At 41.0% G+C, this 22,525-nt stretch overlaps 1 protein-coding gene across 3 annotated transcripts in view; it reads left to right on the top strand.

Moving 5' to 3' along the window:
* The window catches only part of GLI3 (GLI family zinc finger 3), a 195,946-nt gene that overhangs the window by 145,402 nt on the left and 28,019 nt on the right, over positions 1 to 22,525 (top strand). For 2 of the 3 annotated variants that reach the window (XM_009274817.1, XM_009274825.2), the window contains 3 exons: positions 10,443 to 10,659; positions 12,119 to 12,235; positions 13,554 to 13,694. In XM_009274817.1, the coding sequence (XP_009273092.1) occupies positions 10,443 to 10,659; positions 12,119 to 12,235; positions 13,554 to 13,694 (475 nt within the window). The remainder of the gene's footprint in view (positions 1 to 10,442; positions 10,660 to 12,118; positions 12,236 to 13,553; positions 13,695 to 22,525) is intronic. The other variant, XM_009274832.2, reaches the window with a different exon arrangement.

Below are 22,525 nucleotides of genomic sequence, written 5' to 3'. Positions count from 1 at the left end.
AATAAAAACAGAGTTAAGATATACAAATGAAAGTATAAGGTTATCACAGAGAAAAGTGAAAGTATCTCCAGTAGATAGTCTAACAGTCTAATTATGTGCTGTATAAAAAAAGCAAAGAGTATCCTTTTATCAGGTTTAAATTATCCAGTTTTTGAATTTAACAGAATGTCTCAGAGTTATAAGATGGGGAGCCCTCATGTTCTCAGTCTTCCTTCTTTATTCAATATTTTATGTATTCTTACTATGTCTCTTCTTTTCCATCTTCTTCAACAACAAATGGTTGTTTTGGGGGAGAGCCCTCATGTTCTCAGTCTTCCTTCTTTATTCAATATTTTATGTATTCTTACTATGTCTCTTCTTATTCATCTTCTTTGTGAGGCAAATGGTTGTTTCCAGTCTGCTCTTTAGAGAGTTCTTGCATTGTCATTTCTGCCGATACTGTCTGAAACAGTCACCCTCTACTATATGCAATAATATTCCAGAAGAGGACCAGCAATTCAAATGCACCGTGATTTTCTGTGTTCTGTTTCCCATTTCATTTGTCTTAACGTATTTTTGCCATAGTTTCACATTGATCAAATTTTCATTCCTCCATTGAATTCTGCATTGAGACAAGCAAGTGCTTCTCGTGAGTTGGCTCAGCTAATTTAGAACCAGTGTATGAGTAGTTCAGGCTCCCCTTCAGTATCAATATACGTCTTGCTATCAGTATTGCTCATTCATCTAGCATACTTGGCTCTAAAGACAACCTCTTAGCTCTTCACCATGCTGCTCAAAATAATTTTGTCATATATGCAGATTTCATTTTTTCATTGCTCAACTCCATGCCCAGATGGCTGACAATTGCACTAAAAAAACAGAAGACCCCACCGGGAATTTATATCTAACTTTTACTAAAAAACAACTGCTTAATTCTTACCTTTGATTTCTGTTTTAGACTGTAAGTTTTAAGTTTGTATATTTATGTAATTAAATCTGTGTAAAAGGACACAATCAAATGGTGCTTAATGAAATGAATCTTAAAAAGGACATGTTTAGGGTAGAACAGGTACAACACAATATATTCAGCAATGTTTTGCAAGAAGCTCCTTATGATAGGACGTACAGGATAAAAACTGTGTTAATTACGTGAGCATTGCAGGTGTTTTGCTGTTTTATTATCACTCTTACTGGGATCTGCCTAAGTGAGATGCAAAGCTGACTTTGTGTGAAAGCTTTTTTTGCATTAAAAGGTCTCTAGTTAATTGCGTGTAATATGTTGTGAATGAAGGCTTAGTTGCAGTTCAGACTGAGTCAAATTCAGACCAGGTGTAACCCCACTGAAACAGGTCCTATTATAACTAGACATGTCACGTATGTGCAGCTCAGGGCTTTATTCTCTGTGGTCTTCTATTGTGTATGGTTAATCTAAAGAAGGGAATATAATGCTCTATCATGCCATAAATAGTTTCATTTCATACCCTCTTTCAAGAAGTGTGAATGGCAGAGAAGTGCTACAAAGTGAATAAAAATGAAATTCCTCAGTATTACAGTAAGTTGCATCTAATTCAGGCTCTGTTGAAATGTAATTCTGCAGCTAGCCTCCTATAGAAAGCTCATATAGATTATAGGATGGTGACATTCAGGGAGATTGTTTTGGAGATCACCTGCATCTTGCATTAGAAAGTGGTAGATGTTTTTCACCACAAATACACAGGAATGGCAAGACGTCTGCCTTCAGAAAGTGTATAATGTAGGAAGTCAAGCAACGTAAAGAATATAGACTATGCAGGCACATGTTGCAGGCACATTTACATGTACAGATACACATATATACAAGTGTGATTATGTATGTATGCCTGTAAATGTGTATGTCACAGATCTTGTAATGAAAAGTCGATCTGAAGCAACTTGCTCCAGACTGGTTCAGTGTTAATCGAAGAGTTTAGTCATTGGACCCAGCGTATTATTAATTCCAAGAAAGTTCTGGAGCTAAGAGAAGTGTGCTGGAGTTTAACACTTCATTACTTCATTTTCAGACCCTAAAAGCAAGTATTAATTACCACTTTTCATGTAATTAATGATACCAGTTTTAGAAACTCAAAAATGCTTAGCTGTGAATTTAATGCAAAATTATGTTTGCTAGAAGTGTCATGAGCTTGCATGGAGGGAGCACGGACGAATTACGCAAGGTACTGTTAATACAAACTTCAACTAGGATACTAAGGATTCCTGAACAGGAATATCCCAGTGAGAAGGACAAAGCTGTCAATGCTGTCTGAGCACATAAGGTTAATCAGTGTGGCTCTGTTGCTCTCAGTGAAACTATTCCATTTTACTCTGGCATATGGCAATGTATTCATGAAGAAAAAATTCACCTAGCCTAGCAGATAAAACAGAATAGATAATATGGTAAGCTGAAGAGAAAGTACAAACTACAGACTTTGTTAATTTTAAACTGGTAATAGAAAAGTGAAAAAAGAGGCAACGATGTATGTGAGTTAAATACAATTGTAAAACGATTACTATTATCTGATGAAAACTGGAAAAAAATAGCATAGTATGTGCTATACTTCATTAGATGCAGGATATGTCTTTTTACAAATTCGGTTAGATGACTTGTCTCTAAGTTAGTGATTTTTAATGAAACGTGTCAACATTACAAATGCAGAGGGATATTCGTGAAACCTAGTCAGTTTTAAGAAATTATTTCAAAGGATTTCAAGTCTCATAGCTGCCTTTAAGATCACGCCACATGTCTGGTTTCATAGCCACAGTTTGGTATTGTTTTCCCCTGTACTTAAGTGACAAGCCGTAAAAGCAACTGATGACTTGTCTGCATTGTCTACTCAAAGCTCAGTGTTGTCAATTAGGAAGTAGAGGGAAAAGAACAGGATTTAAAGCAAAACTCTTGTATTACTAAAAACATTACATATACTGTGGGTAAAATGCTCCAAACAGAAGTGCATTTTTAAAGTCTCCCTTCCTCTAATGCCATTTTGTTTTCATTTTGCATCTAAGCAGTAAGAATTTCACAAATCTCTTCAGGGCTGCGAGGTTGCTGAGTGCATTGTCACTCCTGTGACCTGAGCAATTTGTCAACAGTCACTCTTGCAGGTTGTTTCCATCAGGAGGAGAAGCAGATGACAGAGTTGGAAACTTCTTTTTATTCACTCCTGTTTGTTTACAAAGAACGTACACAAATTCCTGTTTCCGCCAACTCAAACAACAGGAGACAGTTTTCTTATGTGATGTTCGTGGCTGCTGCTTCTCTTCCAGGTCCTGTCCAAGGAGAACTCATTGGCTTTCTCTCTTCTACATCTCTGTTGGGGTCAGACTACAAGTCTGTCCTGCTGACTGTCCACAGCTTTCCACATCTGACTATGCAGTGTTCCTGGCTGCATATTACACATATACATAGTTCCATCAAAATACATACAGAAACTTCTGTGTATGAAGTCAGCTTATGCAGACCCCCTCAGCACCCGTGACTCAACTCCTGGCTACCCTTACTTACGTCCAGCATTTTGGACAGTGGCTCCTACATGTCAGTTTACCATGGGATGAATGAAGCTGTTTCTTACAATGCTCCTTATAAAAAAACCAGCATCTGAGCATGTGAAAAGCAGTATTTCATCACTGTTAACTTAATTATCACTTGTATTATGACTTAATTCAGTTATGTCTGTAGGTCCCAGGTTTTAGGACAGCATTTAAGGACTTGCTGAAGTCAGTCCCTCTTCAGAAGTATTTAAGAGTTATTAGGGGTGCTTTCCTGAAGAGTAGCTGGGTACATTTGTAAAACAGGAAAAGTGCTTGTTTGCCCCTTAGCAACATTCCTAAACAATAAATAAGGACTTTGAAAATCCAAATCAAAAACTAAAGGTGAAGTCCTGGCCTGGTGCAAGGAAAGGATGAAAACTCCATTGAATTCAGTGAGTCCAGGTATTCATCCAACGTTTATTAGTGGGTTTCTGCACCCTGGTTTCTCAGTTTCACTTGCCCACAGGCTTCATGCAACTCTTAGGGGAGAGTAAGACAAAGTAATGACAGCTGTACCTACTTGAGCATGAGCTAGAAGAAGTCGTGGTGCTATCCTAATACCTGATGGTCAGCTTTATTGAACATGAAGCCAATCCACCTACAAATTACCTTTCCCTTCATGAACTGGGGTCCTTTTTGGAGAGACTTGGATTATTTGGTCTGCCTAGCATCAGTCGCTGATGGCAAGAACAAATGATGGAGGCTACAGAGTGATCTGGGAGTGCCAAGGCTTTTCCACAAGTCGGGAAGGGCCCGTGTGCCCCCTTGCAGTGTAGGGTGCACCCTCCCTCATGGAGCGAGCACTTGGGCTGTGAGTGCACTGCCCGGACATCAAAGACCCCTCAGGCCAAAGGGCCTGAAGCCTTCTCCTGCACAGTGGTGTAGATGGAGCCATTGTATCTCACTATGACAGTTCCTGTACTGTGACCGGTTCTGTACATTTTATTTCAAGAAAGATGTTAGGCAGTTGAGGGGACTACAAGGAAGAGCAGGGAAAATGAACAGAGGTCTGAAAAATTATACCAATGAGTTAGAATAGACTTGACCTAGTTTGTCCAGATTAAAGATGAGAAGACTGGGCAGGAAGAGGGTATATTAATAATTTCAAATATGCAAAAGAGAAAAGAAAGGAGGGGACTGCGAAGGGGAAGGTGAGTGATGATTGCTGGGTAGAATAACAAAGTGCTGGTCTTGAATTGCTGCAGGAAAGATTTAGGATAGAGGATAGGAGAGAAAACTTTAATATGGTAAACATAGCGTGGTTCTGTATGAATAAAGAAAGATATCCCAAAGAAAGAAATCTATCCTTTTGAAATTTAAAAAAGAAAAAAAGATTTTAAAACATAAGAAATGTCCCACTGGGTCAAACTAGAGGTGTTGGATACTATCTTGTCACACAGTTTGTCTCTGATGGTGGAAACAGCGGATGCTATTTAAGAAGCACATGAACCCACCCGCTTTCTGACTTTTGTTCTCTCTGTGCTCTCCCAACATCAATAATCATTAGATTAGCAATCCCAAAGCATGTGCCCTCACTTGTTCCTTTTAGTATTTCTTCATGGACCTGTTGTCTTTGGACTTGTCTAGTCCCATATGAACCTGCTCGCTCTGTCTGCCTCTTGTGGCAGCTGTTCCAGAAATCCACCAATGCTTTTTTTAATCGAAGTTGTTCACCTGTGGCTTTCATTGAATGCCCCCTAGTTTACACGCTTGAAAAGCTCTTTTCCTAAAACCTTGCAAAGCAGAACCAGAAAGGGGAAAGCACTCGGTTCCTTTTGCTAGACTTATATGCATCAGATCTTGCAGAACTGCATGTGTTTTGTGATACAAGGAAGGTATCTTCATAGTTTTTGTGAAGAAAAGAAAACTATCGTGATATAATGCAACTATCCTCACAGTATTCACAAAACTGGGATTTCCTCAGCATTTTTGTGTCAGCCTGTCTCCTTAGGTACACCTATGCAATATATAGGAAAGAAGGAATTTTTCCTGACTTGAATTCACAGCTGTTTTGCGGTAAATTCTGCAGCTGTGACCAGAAACTGGATGACCTTGTTAGTAGGACAGCCACAAAGTAGCCACAAAGTTTGGTTTTGATTATAATGTCTGTTTTTCTTCTTCTTGAAGTCTGTTCCTTAAAATTTGATGTGCTCATGTAATTGCAATGTAGTTCACTGCCCTGCTTTACCTCCGGTAAAGGGAGTTTGAGACTTTGCAGAGGAGGAGAAGAGAAAGAGAGAGAGACAGACAGACTGACAGACAGACACAGAAGCCCACAGTATGGAAAAATAAATGATATCACTGATGGGCTTTTCTGTCAGTGTATATGAGTTATTGAATGCTTAAGCAGAAGTATTACATGTTTTTTCTAACCCTTATCCCCCATAAAACTCAACAACTAAAAAGGTAACCTGCATGTAGTTTATTAGTGGTCTTAGATGCATTCATCTTTTTTTTTTCCTTTTCTGCTTTGTTTGAAAGAAAAAGTCTGTAACAGAAATACAAATCAGATTCCCTCCAGTGGTGTAGATTTTCATTTCTCCATAGGTAGATGGAAGAAAAGATTCATAATTCACTTACACTTCTGTGAATCCAAGACTTTTTGGAAGTGACTGGTGTTTGGAAAATGTGAGTGATTGGGGCAGGCATCTTGCATTCTTCTGGCATCCGGATTTGGAAGTGTTGAGCACCCCTTGTCTGAAATGCAGCCCCTTTAAGGTATCTTAAAAAAAACTTGATGCAAATTGAGGCCTCTGAAACCACTCATCACTTTTGAAAAACCTGGTTGTTGGTTTTAGTAGTTCTGGACTCTCAAGATGATTACTTTCAGGTCTTGTTAACTGCCTCTGGGCATAAAGCTTAGTTACTGAGTGACATTGGTGCTATCTTGGTGCACATTTCTAAGCAGACATAGCTGTATCGGCTGCACAAGGCGAGGTGGTGCCACTGCCCACCCTTCCTGCTGATGCTGGCCTCCTGGCTAGAAAGCAACGTGAGCTTGGTGGGGCCAGCAAGAGGGCATACGGCTGCCAGTCAAGGCAGAGGGACTCTGGGCTACGGGGGTGCTTCACACATCCTGTATTCAAGAGTTATTGAACAAAGTGCATTAAAAACTTTGGGAAGGGGGGCAGGAATCCAGGTCTCCCCTTCCCAACAGAGCACTCCGTGCCAGCAACGTTGTAAGCTTTGATTTCTTTTTCTTCTTTTTGGCCCACAACGTCAACTTTATTGTCAAGCAGCCTGAATGGTTTCTGAAAGGCAGAGAAAGACCTGCCACCTTCTGTTCTCTTCAGATCCTTCTGATCTTTTCAGATCAGAAAAATCGTCCAGGCTGCCCTGTGACAGCATCTTGCATGAAGGTGATGTTAAACCCAGCCAGGTCATCTTGCCTTATGAAGAGCTTTCTAGAAACAGCTGGAAAGAATTATTTGAAGGCAGCTATCTGAGCTATTTAAGATATCACCCTAGTGGCTGAACCGTTGTCACCATTTCGGAGTACTCCTCTTAGCTGTGCTGGCTATTCCTCTGCTCCCTCACAATCTCCTTTTCATTTCAGTCTGAGATGTTTGAAGTTTGGAGGTGGAGGGAATGAAGTGCAGGTTGCCAGGCTCCGTAGGAAAATCCTAGTACCTCAGACTCAACCTTTGCTGCTGAGCACGGGGCAAAAGAAAGATACTAAAGAAATAAGGATTCCTCCTTTCCTTAGCATATCTGTCCAGCTGTGTCTTAATGCATCTGCTGCTGGTGTCATTGTTTTCCAGTAAGAGCCACTAGCTAAGATTAAGTCTGTCTCCTCTGCTGTACCCTGCAAGTTTGCTTGCTTGCAAGTTGGGCAAACGTTGGCAATGCCTGGCTTAGCATCCTCCTTCTGGAGGCTCATATGGTGTTAAAGCAGATGTAGATAAAGAGGCCATCTCTATGAGGTGAAATTTGTCCTTGTGATGGGAGCCATTTTTATTTATATAGGGAGGGGAACAGCAAATATACTTACTTAATGTGTAAGCACTTGCACTGTACTGGTATAAGGCATGTCACTGCAGGCCAGTGAAACTAGCTTCTGTATTTGTTAAAGCAGAGCTGCTTTTGTCCTTTAGTTAGAAAGGTATTTTGCCACTGGGGAGGCATCATCACTTTCTGTGTTGCTCTACATGGCATAAAGAATGCGAAGGAAGGACGCTTGACCAAAAATGCCCTATTGACATGCAGTCTTTTCCCATCTTTGGAGGGACTGAGTGGAGAATATTGCCAAACTCCAGTAAATACAAGTGAGCTGCATTAAGTGCAAGTTGTACATATAGATCTTGGGGCTTCTATAGTCTACTTCCTACTTGGGGCCAAAGGTTCCTCTTCAGCATCCAGCTTCCTGAGTCTCTGGTCACTGGCACCTTAACAACCTCCTACTGAGATAAAAATATATTCAGATTACAGCAGTTCCCTCCTGCCCCTCCTGCACTGTTTGAGAGGGATCTCCTGTCCTCTTGCTTTGGATAGGTTAAAAAATTAATGTTAGATGCAGGTGCTCATGTAACTGTAGTCACAGAGCAGTGATGAGCAGGATCTACATCTCTGAGCTGAGGTCTTAGGTCGGTCATGTCTTGTGGCTGAATCATAGGTTTGTCTTTTTACCATGTACGATCTGAAGAATGTTGCCAAAGTTTTGAACCTGGACTTGCAAAGCTAGGTATTGTTGTGCATGCATAAACACCTAGAAAGGAAAAAAAACCCAACCCCCCTGTATTTCCAAGGGTGCTAGATACTTGGAGCTCCCAATGAAATCAGTCCATTTATTTTTTTCTTTTAAACTGATTCAGCTGATGGGTGAAGATGTCCTAGGCATTAACCACCCACAGAGAAATAAAGTACTTCATCCAAATTGTTTGTATGTTGCATTTGTTGATCTTGGTGAATTTGATAGCATCTTGAGGATGGTGCCGTCTAGTGTTTGAAGTACATGAGGTGAACTCACAGTGTATATATAGGAGCAAAAAATGCTGGGGTGTAGTAAGGAGGCATTGTTTTAGCCTCATGTATGACATTGTAATTTTATGTTTTTTAATGAACAGACCAGAGTAGTTACACTAGTAATGTTTGTTCACTAAAAAGGAAAAGGGGTGTTAAATCATTGTGTTCTTTGATGAATGGCTTGTACACTGAAGAATAAATTGAACAAACTGGCATAGAGCTCAGTGAACATGAAATCAGCTATTAGAAGAAAGCTTGTGAACAAATTCTGAGCCTGATATGCATCTTTTGATTAATGTCCTATCAATCATCCATAGTGGCTACCTTAGCTAAATCGTGCTGTAATCATTCATGGTTGCTTACAGGAACACTAGCAGGGACTGTAGAGCTGCAATAACTGAATATTATTACTGATTTCTCCCTAACTCTTGCTGTGAACAATTACTGTTTTCACTACGTTTCTGCCTCTCTTTATTAAAAAGAATACAATGCAAAATGAAAAGAGAGTTCCTCAAAGACCAGCAAAATTCTCCCAGGGTATTCTTAATGATATTCTGTCCTAAATGGGCAAACAATTGTAATGCAGAGTTCTCACCAGGAATAATAGTAATGTAATCACATTGAAGCTGTCTCTTTATGGATGTAGTCAAACAGACAAAATGTATAGTCAGATTAATGAACACAATTTCTGTAGAATTATTACTTAAAATGGTTGAAATGATTTTAGCTCTTTTTGTATCACAGTATTTTCAGTTAATGCACTTAACAGCAACAGCAATTAAGACTCCAGACTGTAAATTTGGATTAAATCCACCCTTTTGACATTAGAAGAAACCTTGATTCTTAAAAGGTATTATGCCTGCACCCCTCTCTTTTAAGACCTAATGTTTTAAATTTCTGTGGCTCTTTTGAACTATGGTTATTGCGGGTTTTTTTAAGGAAAAAAATTTCAATTAATACACTTTTTGTTCTTTTTTTTTTCCCTATGATTGTAAGTTATTGGCAAATGTTTGCAGGAGAATTTCATATTCCTGTGTGTGAAGTTCCATACCATTTATTTCTCGAGTGTGACACAAAGAATGCTTTGGCACTACCCACAAAATAGGTCCTTAGATGGCAGTGTAATTTCCTCCAAAGTCACTGAAGTCTGGGAAATACGGTGAAGTAATGAAGTGATGACAGGTATTAACATGCATAATGGGCTTTAATAGACATTTAATGTTGTTTAACTGGAAGAAGGAGAAGTGCTTTCCCATTGGAATATTTCTACATTGAAACTCATTGATCACCAATTTCAGAGGGGAAAGGTTAATCCATCAGTTTCTGTAACCAAACGGCACTGATGGAAATTCTTTAGGTGACATTCTGGATGAACTGAGCTTTCCATCTTTGCAAACAAATGAGTGATATGACAAGCATAGTGTTCAGAACACATTTAACCAATTGATTTTTCTCTCCTCTTGTAATAAGATCTAGAGACATATGAAAGAGCGTAGCATGAGCCAAGATTAAAGGAACTGCTTCACACACGCGAACATAGGGGAACTGCATTATCAATAAAAGTACTATAAAGCATGTAGGCACCCATTCTTTTTCTTTATATAAAGTTTGTTATTGCAATAAATAGCTGTTATTGAACTGCTTGCCTTTTATTTCAGTTTTTCTGAATTTTATTTCGGTCGGCTCTCTGTGATTTCCTGGTAAATGTTAGGAAAAAATGTTATGTTTTGTTATGGTATCATTTTTGCACTCACTAGTAAATCCAGGCCATCTCTAGATTTAAAAGCAGGATTTATCATCCTTTGGGGCATGAAGAAGGACATGAGGGGGAGGGAGAGACTTGACTTCAATTAATGTAAATATATCAAATGTATTTTCACTGTTTAATCTGTATGGTTCCATACTGTAATGACCCTCATCTTTTTCCTTCCTCTTCCTCCTTTTTCTCCCAAATTCAGCCCTGCTCTGAGTTTCACATACCCTCCTACACCAGTATCCCTCCAGCAAATGCATCAGCAAATTATAAGTCGTCAGCAAACCCTAGGTTCAGCCTTTGGACACAGCCCTCCACTCATCCATCCTGCTCCAACTTTTCCTACCCAGAGACCTATCCCTGGCATCCCCAGTGTCCTGAACCCTGTCCAGGTCAGCTCTGGACCTTCTGAGTCCACACAGGTGAGAGACAACAAAAGAAACCTTTGCACCCCATTAATTTATGAAAAAATGAAACAAATTACATTGTCTTTATGGCAATTAATCACCACTGTCACCGAGACCCTTTGATAACAGTTTTCTTGCAGCTATAGCATTTGCAGTCCCTTTATTATAAATCACAGGAGTGTATGCGCGGTTCCTGATTGGTAGCGTGCTTTTTAGTCCTCATAAATATTTCAGTGTGCTGCAGCAGCTTCTCATTCCAAACTGTCTCTCCTGGATCATATACAGGAACATAATACAGGTGGGGAGCAAGAAAGGGGGGAAAACCACATCAAAACACTAACATTTTAAAGATTAGCAGTTTCACCTCCAAATCAGGCTGACTACAATATACACAGGGTCAGATTCTGCCCTCCTGACACAGGTGTGAGTAAATCAAAGTGAGTAATTCAATCTGTGAGCAACAGAGGAACTCAAAGATAGTGCAGAGGTTTGAAGGTTTTTTCTCTCATTTGTGCAAAATTGGACTTAGTGAGTTTGAATTAATCATTTTGATAAACCAAGTTGTATTCTCAAAAGCTGGAGATGTTCAGCAGTGAATCAGGCCCATAATGTGGAGTTTATCACAATTCGTGGTTTGCCTGTTATTAACTAGTGCTGTTTGTTTCCAGATGACCTGGGATAGGTTATTTATCAGTCGGGGAGCTGTTTATCTCCTGGCTAGCTTTTACAAATGTAGAAGCAGAACATACTGCTGTAGGAAGCATATTGATTTTTTGTGGGGTCCATGCAAGTTCAGATATCTCTAAAAGATCTCCGGATTCCTACAAGATCCATTTGCAGGTGTAGATAATGGTGTTCAGTCTAGCACAGCAAGAGAAAAACAAGATTCTGGCCTGTTTATGTCAGCAGTCGTTTTGCTACTGATGGCAGAATCCAGGACTACATCTAGGATTTTTTGGCTGAGGGTTTCACGCTAGTGTTCAGTTTTTCTTCCTATCCACCATTATAATGGGAAACGCAGAAAAAGAGCTGAGGTCTTGTGTGCAGATGTTAAGTGCAAAACCTTTCCTCCAAGTGTGAAAAAATACATCTTTTTCTCATGTTGATTCGAACTAGTGCACAGTGATTTCATTTTTCAAAATTGCCTTTCTGAAGTCATCATTATGTGGAAAATCGAGTTCTTCCTACCCCTCCCTGGCCTGACAAAACCAACATTGGTTTGTAGCAAGGAGTTACATCAAATGCCCTCCTTCCTGTTCCCTCCCTGCTCCATTACAAAGTGGAGTGATGCAGCTCTTCCACAAGTTAATCCTATGTAATTGAAGCACAATGTAATTGCATATCCAATATAATTAACAGTGTAGCTTCTACAAATAAAGTTGCTGAGCAGATGCTGCATATTTCTGTTTGGAGCTACATATTTATCACAGTCTAATTTTGTCTTTTTTGGGGAAAAAAAAAAACCTGCCTGCAGCAGAATAAACCCACAAGCGAATCTGCAGTGAGCAGCACTGGAGATCCCATGCACAACAAGCGCTCCAAGATAAAGCCTGATGAGGACCTCCCCAGCCCGGGAGCAGGAAGCGTGCAGGTATGGCGGTCAGGTTACAGTCATAAGCCTTTCATCCCGCTGCCAGAGGGAAAATGAACCTCGCCTGTAGCACGTTTTCAGGCTTTCTGCCCTCGTACGGCCCTTCATCTAGTGCACACACGGGTGGCCTCAGCTCACGGTAGCAAGGGTTAAACGTGGGTAGTGAGGGGCTGCTGGGTTACAGGGCTGTGTTGCAGAATGAGGACAGAGAGGACGGAGGCCGATGGAGAGGCACTTCTGATCATTCAGAGTGTTCAACCCTCTGTTCGCTGTGGAAAAGCAAACCAGAGACATTCAGGTCTTTATTGAGGACGTGTTTTCTGTTCAGCAAGAATATTTACACCACGTTGACTTTTACCAGGTCTTAGCACTGTACTGCATCGAGGCCTCAGTGTCAGGCTCCAGTCTCATTTGCTATACTTTCTATACCAGTTAATGCCACTGGTTTTAGTAGAGCGACTCCTGATTTACAGTGGCTCAGGGGAGATGAGAATCAGAGCCTTGATCTTGTGAGTGAATCCATGAAAACAAAGCAGAGGTCCATCTAAATCCTTCAGTAGGTTTGAAATGGAAAGAGCGTGAGTGCATAATCTGAACCACATGTTTACGCTAACATCTGACCCTTACCCTGAGCACATAACAAGCTGGGGAGAATGAGGCACCTTGAGGAACTGAAGGTGGAAAGTCAAAACCCAAAATTAAATACTCTCTTCTCCTGCTCACCCCTTTCACGCACACATTACAGGCAAGAACAGGCTAACAGCCTGAAAATTACCAAATTACCAAAATTGTTTTTGGAAAGGTTTCTGTGTGCAAAATAGTCACTGGATTAACGATGAAAACACACTTCGGATTACTGGTGATCCATTTTGTGTCTAACCGTAGTACTAAAGTCAAATTCCAGTTAATTCAACGATATTGACTAGTGCCTTTTTCACTAGTGATGCCACTGAATAATAAGGGGTAAGTGTGCAAATAAAGAGCTGCTTAAGTATGGGGAGAGGGAAGCCAAACCTTTATGATTTGCTTTGAATTGAAATGTAAAGGGATTTTTTTTTTTAGAAATTCTCTGCAGTGAGTACTTCTGGGGAGGAAAAAATCATTTTACGCGTATAGTCTGCAAATGGCTTCTGGCTTACCAGGCCTGTTTTGGGCTTCTATATTTTGTAGAACCAAGTAACAGAGTGAACTGAGAGTAAAATAATCTACACACCCACTCCCATCTTTCTTTTAATGCTGAAATAATTCGCTTGTTTTCCTCCTCAGTTTCAGAATTTCCTCTCTCCTCTCCTCACCCCTGTTTTTTTCCTCTCTCCAGGAACAGCCAGAAGGAATGACCCTGGTAAAAGAGGAAGGGGACAAAGATGAAAGCAAACAGGAGCCTGAAGTGGTCTACGAGACAAACTGCCACTGGGAAGGCTGTTCCCGGGAGTTTGACACGCAGGAACAGCTAGTGCATGTAAGTTAATGGTATTCAGGAACTGGGTTTTAAAACTACGTGACCTTTTTCATGGGGGTCGGGTTCTCTGACCCTGTGCTGAGTCAAGTTTCTTAGCTAACAGCGCTGCAAACTGGAGAGGGGTTTGTGAGTTTCTGAGAATAAAGAAAACTCGGAGCCACAGTGCTTGACCTGTTCAGTCAGCTAAAGCTTAGTGTAAAATTCAATAAAGTCTTCAATAGAGATTGTAATGGCTCTGATCCTGTAAGCCAGCAAACGCTATTTTGAGTTAGAGACTTTGATAGTTATTGAGTAATAGTAAGCTGAACATGAATTATTATTAACCTTTAGCCAAGTTTGATTTTTTTTCTCCCAAAAGGGACTGTAACAGTAGAAATGGGCAAGGGGAATTCTTCCCCTTCCCTAAGGGGGTTTTGGGTATCAATTTACTGTTGTGCGTAAACTGAAGTGGATTATTGGGCTAAATACATGGAGACTGAGCTATTTCAGTCTTTTTAGCGAAAGCGAACTGGATGGTCTTATTTATACTACACCAAATATTAGTCGTATCTGCCTTGTTTTTTCTTCCTCTCTACCACTTCTCCAATATAAATGATTTTTACTATTTTGTAGTATTGTAAGCTAGAAAATGAATGATCAAAATCTAGAATATAACCTGGCAAGTACAATCCCCCCCATTTCCAACCTCCTTAGCTAGCAGCACCTCTCTTGATTACTGGCATCACAGAACATAATCTAAATACTCTGAAAAAAAAAGAATTCCTAGTACAGATTAGAGAAGAACATCTTCAGCAAATGATCAGTGTGTCAGAATCCTATTTATTGTAGAAAACTGTTTAATACTTTCCTGGAGATCATGCAAAATCTATTGCATAATATGGCCAATACTACTGAAATAGCTTGTTGAAAAATGTACTTTTCCACCCAAAATAAATTAAAAAACCCCACCACGTATTTCCAAACACTATTCAAAATGGTAAACTGATGCTGCAAAGCTATCTTTAGTAAAGCAATGCCAGCTTTTACTTCCTGGAGTGTGAGAGCCTCTTGGTGTTGCAGTTATTCATCAAGATGTATTTTCAGTTTCTTGTTATTATTAGGTGGTAGTAGTAACAGAAACAATATCAATAATAGTAAACAAAAGACTATCACAAACTAAAATAATGGCAAAAATGTGCCATTTTTTAATAATCCTTTGGACACATTTTGCACAAAAAATACCCTAACATTTTAATAGGCCAAGATGAAATGTGAGGAGACACTCTTTCAATATCGTAATATCTTTTTGGGAAGAAATGCTATATGAATGGCTGCTGCAAAGGGTTGGACACATTTAAAAGATCAAGTGTCGGTCTTGCAATTGATTCCATGCAGACAGACCAACTGGCATCACCTGGGGCTCTGCACAGGCACAGTCTTTATATCTGCTAATAGTTGTAAGGCTAGAGCTTTATGATGCCTGGCAAACCTTTCTCAATATTCAGAAATGATCCCAGTGATGATGATAAATAATTCACACCAAAATATATGCAATAAAAGTGAAATTCAGAATAAAGATGCTCTTGGCAATGAAAAAAAGGAAGAGGTTTTTCTGAAGTTTCAGACATAAAATTTAATTGAATTCCACTGTGCCTGTTAGCTAATAGCTAATGTTTTGTAGTTTCAGGTGAATTAAATTGACAGTGTGATAGTTTGGTTGGGTTTTTTTTTTTAAATGCATTTGTTGTTTCTGGTGTGATTTTTGTAGCGAATCTGACTGTACTGATAAGGGTCAATAGCAAGACTCCTGAAAAAAGTGTATTTCTTATGTTTCTGCATGATGGCAACATCTCAAATGGGTTTCTCTAGACATAAAGAAGGCAGATAAAAAATGTTTCTATGATACAAGGACTTCTTTTTGGCAGGGCTCAGGATTCAGCTATGTTATGATGGCATTTAAGATTACGAGGTGCAAGTCCTGACTCGATACCCTGAAGACAATAAAATCATCATCATCATCATCATCGCAACCATCACATTCAAGTAGCACAAATCACGCTTTAAGAGTCAGCATGACTCAGTGATGGGGCCCTGGTTTGTGATTTCTTTTGCTGCTCTGACAGAGCCCTGCTGTGGGGACTTAAGCAAGTTATTTCTGTCCAGAATTGCAAAGGGCTTTAGACATCTAACTCTGTTTGAAAGTCTGGCCCTTCACCACGGTCTGTCTCTCCCACATTTTGTCTGCCCTTGATTGCTACAGCCCTCTGATGTACACCTGCAGCAACTAGGGAAATGAAGTCCAGGTCTCAGTAGGGCTTCACGGGAGGGCAGTCCTGGTTTTGCTTAGGTGTGTGACTCCGGCAGAAAGCGTTAAGTCCCTGAGTAGCAGTTCAGCCCTTGAAAATCTCCCCACTGCTGTGATTCATGTATGCCTCCTACCCAAATACTTGTGATTAAATCCGAGTAGATACAAATTGCCGTAATTTGCAGTTACCTCAGTGTCTTTGCATTGGATGAGTTCCTGACTTGGCATGTTCAAGTCTGCGCCTGAACTAGGCACAGAGAGAGTATGTGTCTCAGTGGTGTGAGTACATCCTTTACTTGGTAATATTTACACTTCAGTAGCAGCTGGAGGCCTCATCAAGCCCAGAGTCCTGCGGTGCTAGATGCTGCTCAAACACAAGAGAAGGAATGGCCCTGATATGGGCATGAGGTCTTCACCCTGCGACTCTGGAGACGTGTAGATCGGGCTGTTTGGTGCTGTCTGGAGGTACCTGAGCTAGCTTGTATACAGGTAGGCGCGTAGCTAGGATCACGCTATGCTTCCCAGGAAGGTCAGGGCTTTGCAGGATAATAGATACTAACCTTCAAATCTTGTGGCAGAGCTCTGCCACGTTGCCTCCCCTGGCTGCAGGCGCTGCTGCTTTGCGGGTGATTCCCAACCCGCCGGCAGACTCAGCAGAGCCTCAGTTGCTCCAGCCGAGTTTGAAGGGGGGGTCTGAAGTCAGACACTGGACTGCCATCTGGGACATCAAAAGTATAGATAACCATCCTGTTTTGTTGAATCTACTGTGGGGTAGTAATCATCAAGGCAGGGGCAACTGGCATAGATAAAGACAATAAAGGCTTAAATTGCCCTAGCAAGACTCATCCAGATGACATCTGCCGGCTTCCCTATGTTCTCTGACACTCAGAAAGGATGGTTAGCATGGGCAGAGAGCTACAGTCACATGCTCAGAAGTTGAGTGGGTGTGATACAGCACTACACATGTGATACTACATCGTATTGTGTACACACACCTACTTGCCCATAGTATGGGTAGTCAAGTGAACTGTATAGCGAAGCTAAGAGTGAGCTATGTAGACCTTCACAAAGGATTGAAAGAAACCCCTTCCCTGTCACCCACTTCATTGAGTACGTGGTATGTAGCATATATTCAGTAGAAAGGAAAACGCATTTGTATATTTGACTTGGAAGTATTTAGAGTATTCTTTCCCTGTACAATTCTCTAAACCAGTTCCCAGGGCTTTGGAAGTTCAGCTGGGAAGAGGAAATCTGTAAAATGCAGAGTTTCAGAAAAAAAGACCTAAAAAGCATTCTTGTACATCCTGATAAAGCTAAATTTTCAGGATCTACGCAGGCTAGCAGTAAGTCTTTTAATGAATCTGGGGTTTTTTTCCAGGGGAATAAAGCTACTGTTTGTAGCCATACATCATAGTAAGATATCAGACCCAAAACATCCGATGGCACAGAACAGACTGTTATCCAAGCCTTGCATCCCAAAGCACTGGAATTTTAGAGGAACTGCAGTGTTTAGGGAAAAGATGGAAGTGTGTTTCTAGCTGTTTGTTTTGTTTCCTAAAGGGTTAGGTAGCTCAGCATGAATTCTAGTCGTACCAGGTTGAGCAGAGCTCAGGAGAGCTTTTCCACAATACACAATGCACACAGTTCACATTATAGATGTCATTACTCCCATCATGTATAGCGTATATACACAAGCAAGTATGCATGTGTTTTGAAAGAGGTAAATATGAATTTGTGTATTTTCTGGTGTTTCTGTCACATGAGGATAGCTTTATTATCTTTTTGGGAATGATGGGACCCGATTTACTTTGAAATCAACTGTAGGTGAATCAGATTCTAGCAATATCTGCATTACAATGGGATGCGTGATACAGCATGTATGAAATGGTAAATACAAACATAATCTGTGTCTGAATATGTGGTACAGCTTTAGAGCAGAAATTGCAGTCTTGGGCACGATAGTCAGCATTTGATGGCATTTTTCTGCATTACTTTCTGCAGCAAAGTCCTGCTATTATTAGTATAAAATGTGGGCGCTAGTGAAAGTGTGCTTACGCCCCAAGAGACAATGTTTTCTGACTGAATTTATGAACAGAACCTGGGCTGCTATGAATAAATAACTGAAAAGCTACATAAAAGAATCGTTATTGACCCACCCAGAAGGGTTTGACACCGCAATGATTTTGGTGCGGGAGCTCTTATTTTCAAGCGATATGTGCCACTTAGAATTCAGCGTGGTTAAATTTTCATGATACATACACCAAAAGGCAAGGTGTTAAACCATTCAGACGCTCTGCCTTATTTATAGCACCTATCCATCCTTCCCCCCGCCCCCGCCTTACAGTTAATAGAAAGATTCATGATTCTTCATGGTTGTCTATCTAGTGTCTGACAGTACCGACTGCCCTGCTAAAGCAAGTCACTATCTATAATTGATATCCTTCTATGGAATAGGGTACCAGCTGCAATTGAAGGGTTTTGCTGAAAGCTCTTAAATCCTGACAAGTTCTGCCCTTGTTCTGGTTCAGTCGCTGAGCTGCACTGCTGGTATCCCAGGGTTATTTGAAGTTGGTGCAAAAGGGGTGCGTGTATTGCACATTAGCAAATCACAAAGTTGGAGAGCCGCGTTAGAGCTGCCACTGCTTTCGCCTGCCAGGTAGTCTTATTTGCACTGCGTTGCACTCCTGAAAAGATTGCTTACATTAGTGTTTGAACATGTGTGTTACAGGTTTCTTTCTTTCCCTTCTTCTTCTTCTTCTTAAAAAAAAAAAAGGGGATCTTATTTATTTTAAAGCCTCAGTTTGCTGCTGGGGTCTTTATCATTCAGCTGTTTAATTAATTTCTCTGCCCAGCGAGATATTATAATTGGGCTTAGCTGAGCTCAAGTTTGTTTTAAATATGTGATAAATGCACTTGAGCGCCCAGAAGCTAATAAGATACTGTATATTTTTATAAATCTGCTTTTTGTTGCAGTTTGTCTTTTTCTTCCCCCAGAAATCAGTTCAAGAAAATATTGCGATACTGTATATTTTTATAAATCTGCTTTTTGTTGCAGTTTGTCTTTTTCTTCCCCCAGAAATCAGTTCAAGAATAAAATATTGCAAAAGCTTTAGACACTAAAGATAAAAGTTTGTTTAAGAAAATTATCCTTCAAGGAAATGACTGAAGTTATTGTTAAATATTAATACAATGGCAATCAGAAAAACACAGTGCTGCCTATTTCTCATCCCCCTTGCTGTGTAGCCTTGATGATAATTATTTTTTATTCAAAAACATGCTTGAAGAACTGTAGAGCTATTTTTTGTTAGTGTTTTCTCCTTAATTGTACAGCAATAAAATTCTCTCGTTGTTGTTACATTTGATTAGATGAGATCAAAAAGCCCTAAACTGACAGCAATGGCTTACATTCCGGGTTTCATTTGCTGAGGTCTTCCTGCCTGTTTGCAAAGCCGCAGTGACTGGAGCGCTCCCCTGGCAGTCCCTGGGGCACCTGCTGTAATGCTCCACCTGGCTCCCTTATTGTATCAAATGGAAAGTTTCTTGTGTTTCTCAGGTATCCACGTGTTCCCAAGGCAATCGCGGTCCACTGAAGATACCCAGAAGAACCATTACATGAAGTTCCCTGAGTTGAGTTTCTTAGGTTTTTGCCCTCCGCTCCTACAGAAAAGGGTGGGTTCAGCCCTGACTGACAGAAGTTGGCCAGCGATCCATGGAGACCTACATAAAACCTGGGCTGTGTCTACAGCCTGCCTCGGCTCAGGTTTTGCAGCATTTATTGTGATATGAGGTGCCTTAATGAATGCTGTGCACCTCAAAACACTTAAGAACGTGTCTGATTGGGAGGTGAGGAGCACACCACTCTCTGAAGGACTAGACCTCTTTAGAGTGGGTCATTTTGGATGCCCAGAAATAAGGACACTCAAAGTCAATAGACTTTTGAAAGTCTCATTCCCTCTGCTACCATGCTGCCCTTGGCCTGTGGCTTCTTCCTTAGCTCCTGGAGTGAGAGTGGTAGGTAAGGACTGGAGGGAGCTTCACCTCTCTTCTCTAAAAAAAAGATCCAACTGCAATAGGAGAATAAGCCAGATTAGGGCAGTTCCCCTGAGTAATAGCTGCAGTGGTAGAGCTGTAAATGACCACGAGAGTCGTGCATTGCCTGCCACTTGCAGGAGGAGAAACTGCCCCATGAGGAAACAGCCCTGAGCTGCCAAAGCCGACAGGGTGCTAGTCACAGCTGTGTGGGTAGGCATCGATGCCTGAAAGGAAGCAATTACACACAGCTGCCCCAAAAGGCAGATTATCCACTGTGCATTAGCGATTTCTTTTCTCTGGGTGCTGGAGGTGTTCTTGCAACTGGGCGCGATGCAGGTGAAGTCCCAGCTCCGTGAAGGAAGTCACTTCACAATCCCAAAGGGATGTAATTACACATCCCAGTTTGCATGTGTCTCCAAATAAGTACAGGGATTTATTTAATTTTTAATTCTTCTTTGCAGAGGCAGTTTTCAGTGCATTTTCATTATAGTTTTATTTGGCTCTAGTGCAGTAACACAGAGAAGCTTCAGCCCGTTCACAGGCTGATTTTGCATGGCAGTGACAGCCGCTGCCCTGAAAGATTCAGAAATGTTTCCTTTAAATTGAAAAGAGTAAGGAATAGATAAGAACATGAAATCCATTATAGTAATCACTTTTTTCCTGGCAAAAGGAGAATGTTTTACGTACAACAGCAAAGGGGGTTTTGTTAGTGGTTTTATTCTATTTCATCTTATTTTATTTTTTACTCAGTGGTGTGTGGACCCTAATCCATGTTTGGAGAAGCAACGCTGCGGACAAAAGAAATCATTCTTCAAGTGAGACAAGCCCAGGGCTTGGGACAACATGGAGAAAGCAGGGAGTTGTTTTAGAGGCAAGCAAGTGCCATGGACAGGTTTTTTTCCAGTTTGTGCATCTCCTCAGTATATTTGATCATTGTAGCTTTGACGGAACAAGGGGGAGGAGAGAGAGGGAGGAGAGATTATAGCAAATAATCATGAGAAACATCTATCCAGAAGTTTTTAGGTTTTGAAATTGCCTCCTCACTGCCTGTTGAAAGGCTGAGTTATAATTACGGCACCACCTTACTGTGCCGGATTATAGGCTGCTGAGCCCATAGTTTTAAACTGTGCCAGAATGGTAGCATTGTTTATAGGCCAGCAATTCATTACATGGCATAGGAAAGCTAGTAAGCAGATCTGTGCCCCTAAGTGCATGTTCGTTTTCTCTTTGTTTCCATATGGGTACCTAACACAGACTTGTTTAAATGAAGCATGTCTTTAACCCCTCATCAAAGGTAACCGTGTAAGTGCTGTCGGGTTTTAAGGTTAAGTAACCACAGACGGACCTCACTGCTGTTCTGTAGCCTCAGTAGCCCTCGGGGTCTGGCACGGCCCCTGTTTGCCTTCCCAGCACATCCTTGCTCCGCGCCAGCCACCGTGATGCCCTCTGCCTTCCAGCAGAGTTAAAAGTCAGCACTGCTGCCTTGTGAAGAGATCTTAGTCACTATGGGCTTGACCCAAAGGCCAGCTGTGCTTTGGCTCAGGTCCTCTTTAGCACTCCACTACACAAGCGCATTGGCAGTTCCCCTACCCAGAGTCCAGTTTCTGATGAATCACAGAGGAGAAGGGGAAAAAAAAATAAAGTGGGGATTTCTTTTTTTGATAGAGAAAGGTTTACAAAAAAATAAATCCACCCTAATCTTTGAAGTATTAAGAGGGGATTTAGAGAGAGAAATGTAATCATTTTTTTATTTTAATTCCTCTGTAATTAGCATTTCTTTCACAGCATTAGGAAAACTTGTTGTTAGTCTGCTGCTGCTACGGCTACTGTTCATACGAGTTGCCAAAGTCAATGTCTTTGAATTGGTGTCCCTGAAAGAGGTTGCTAAACGATGACATGTCGTTTAAATAGTACTTCTTTGTCACTGTTGTGGGTAGGGATGAACAGTGCTCCTCCTATGCCCCGAGAAGTTACTCTAGCCATTTAGACTGAAGTCGTAACAAGTGGGCACTTGAGTGGAAAGGGCTGTGCATGGCAGGGAGCAGGGTTTGGCCTCTGTCTGTGCTTTTAATCACAAAGCGCTGTTTAGGTGGTTTGTGGATATAAATACTTACTTGAAGTGTTTATTTTGCCTGAGAGTTCAGCTAGTGTACTGTTCCAGGTTAGTGATGTTTCACAGGTAACTTCAGTTTTGGGGAAAAGCGTAGGATAAGAAGCTGCCAGCCAAGTCCCAGGTGAGCCCATGCTGACTGAGTGACAAATGCGTAGGCAAGAGTAAAGCTGCAGACTGAGTTGGCTCTTCGGCTCCTGACTCTTGTAGGCATATCATGGAGAAGAGAGAAAAGGGAAGTCCCTGCCTGCTTTTTTTGCTGCCTCCAAGCTGCAAGGAAGGTTGGGCTTGTGCATTGACTCCAGGTACCTTTCAGTCCTGACCAAAGGGCCAGGACAAAGCGGATTCGCCTGGACAGAGCTGCAGTTTCTGTGCAGCTTTTTCCTGCCTTGCTACTGCTGACTA

Source organism: Aptenodytes forsteri, unplaced genomic scaffold (genome assembly GCF_000699145.1).
Source record: "Aptenodytes forsteri isolate BGI_AS27 unplaced genomic scaffold, ASM69914v1 Scaffold282, whole genome shotgun sequence".
NCBI lineage: Eukaryota > Metazoa > Chordata > Aves > Sphenisciformes > Spheniscidae > Aptenodytes > Aptenodytes forsteri.
The sequence above is the reverse complement of the archived record's forward strand: the minus strand, read 5'-3'. Positions and strand labels throughout refer to the sequence as shown.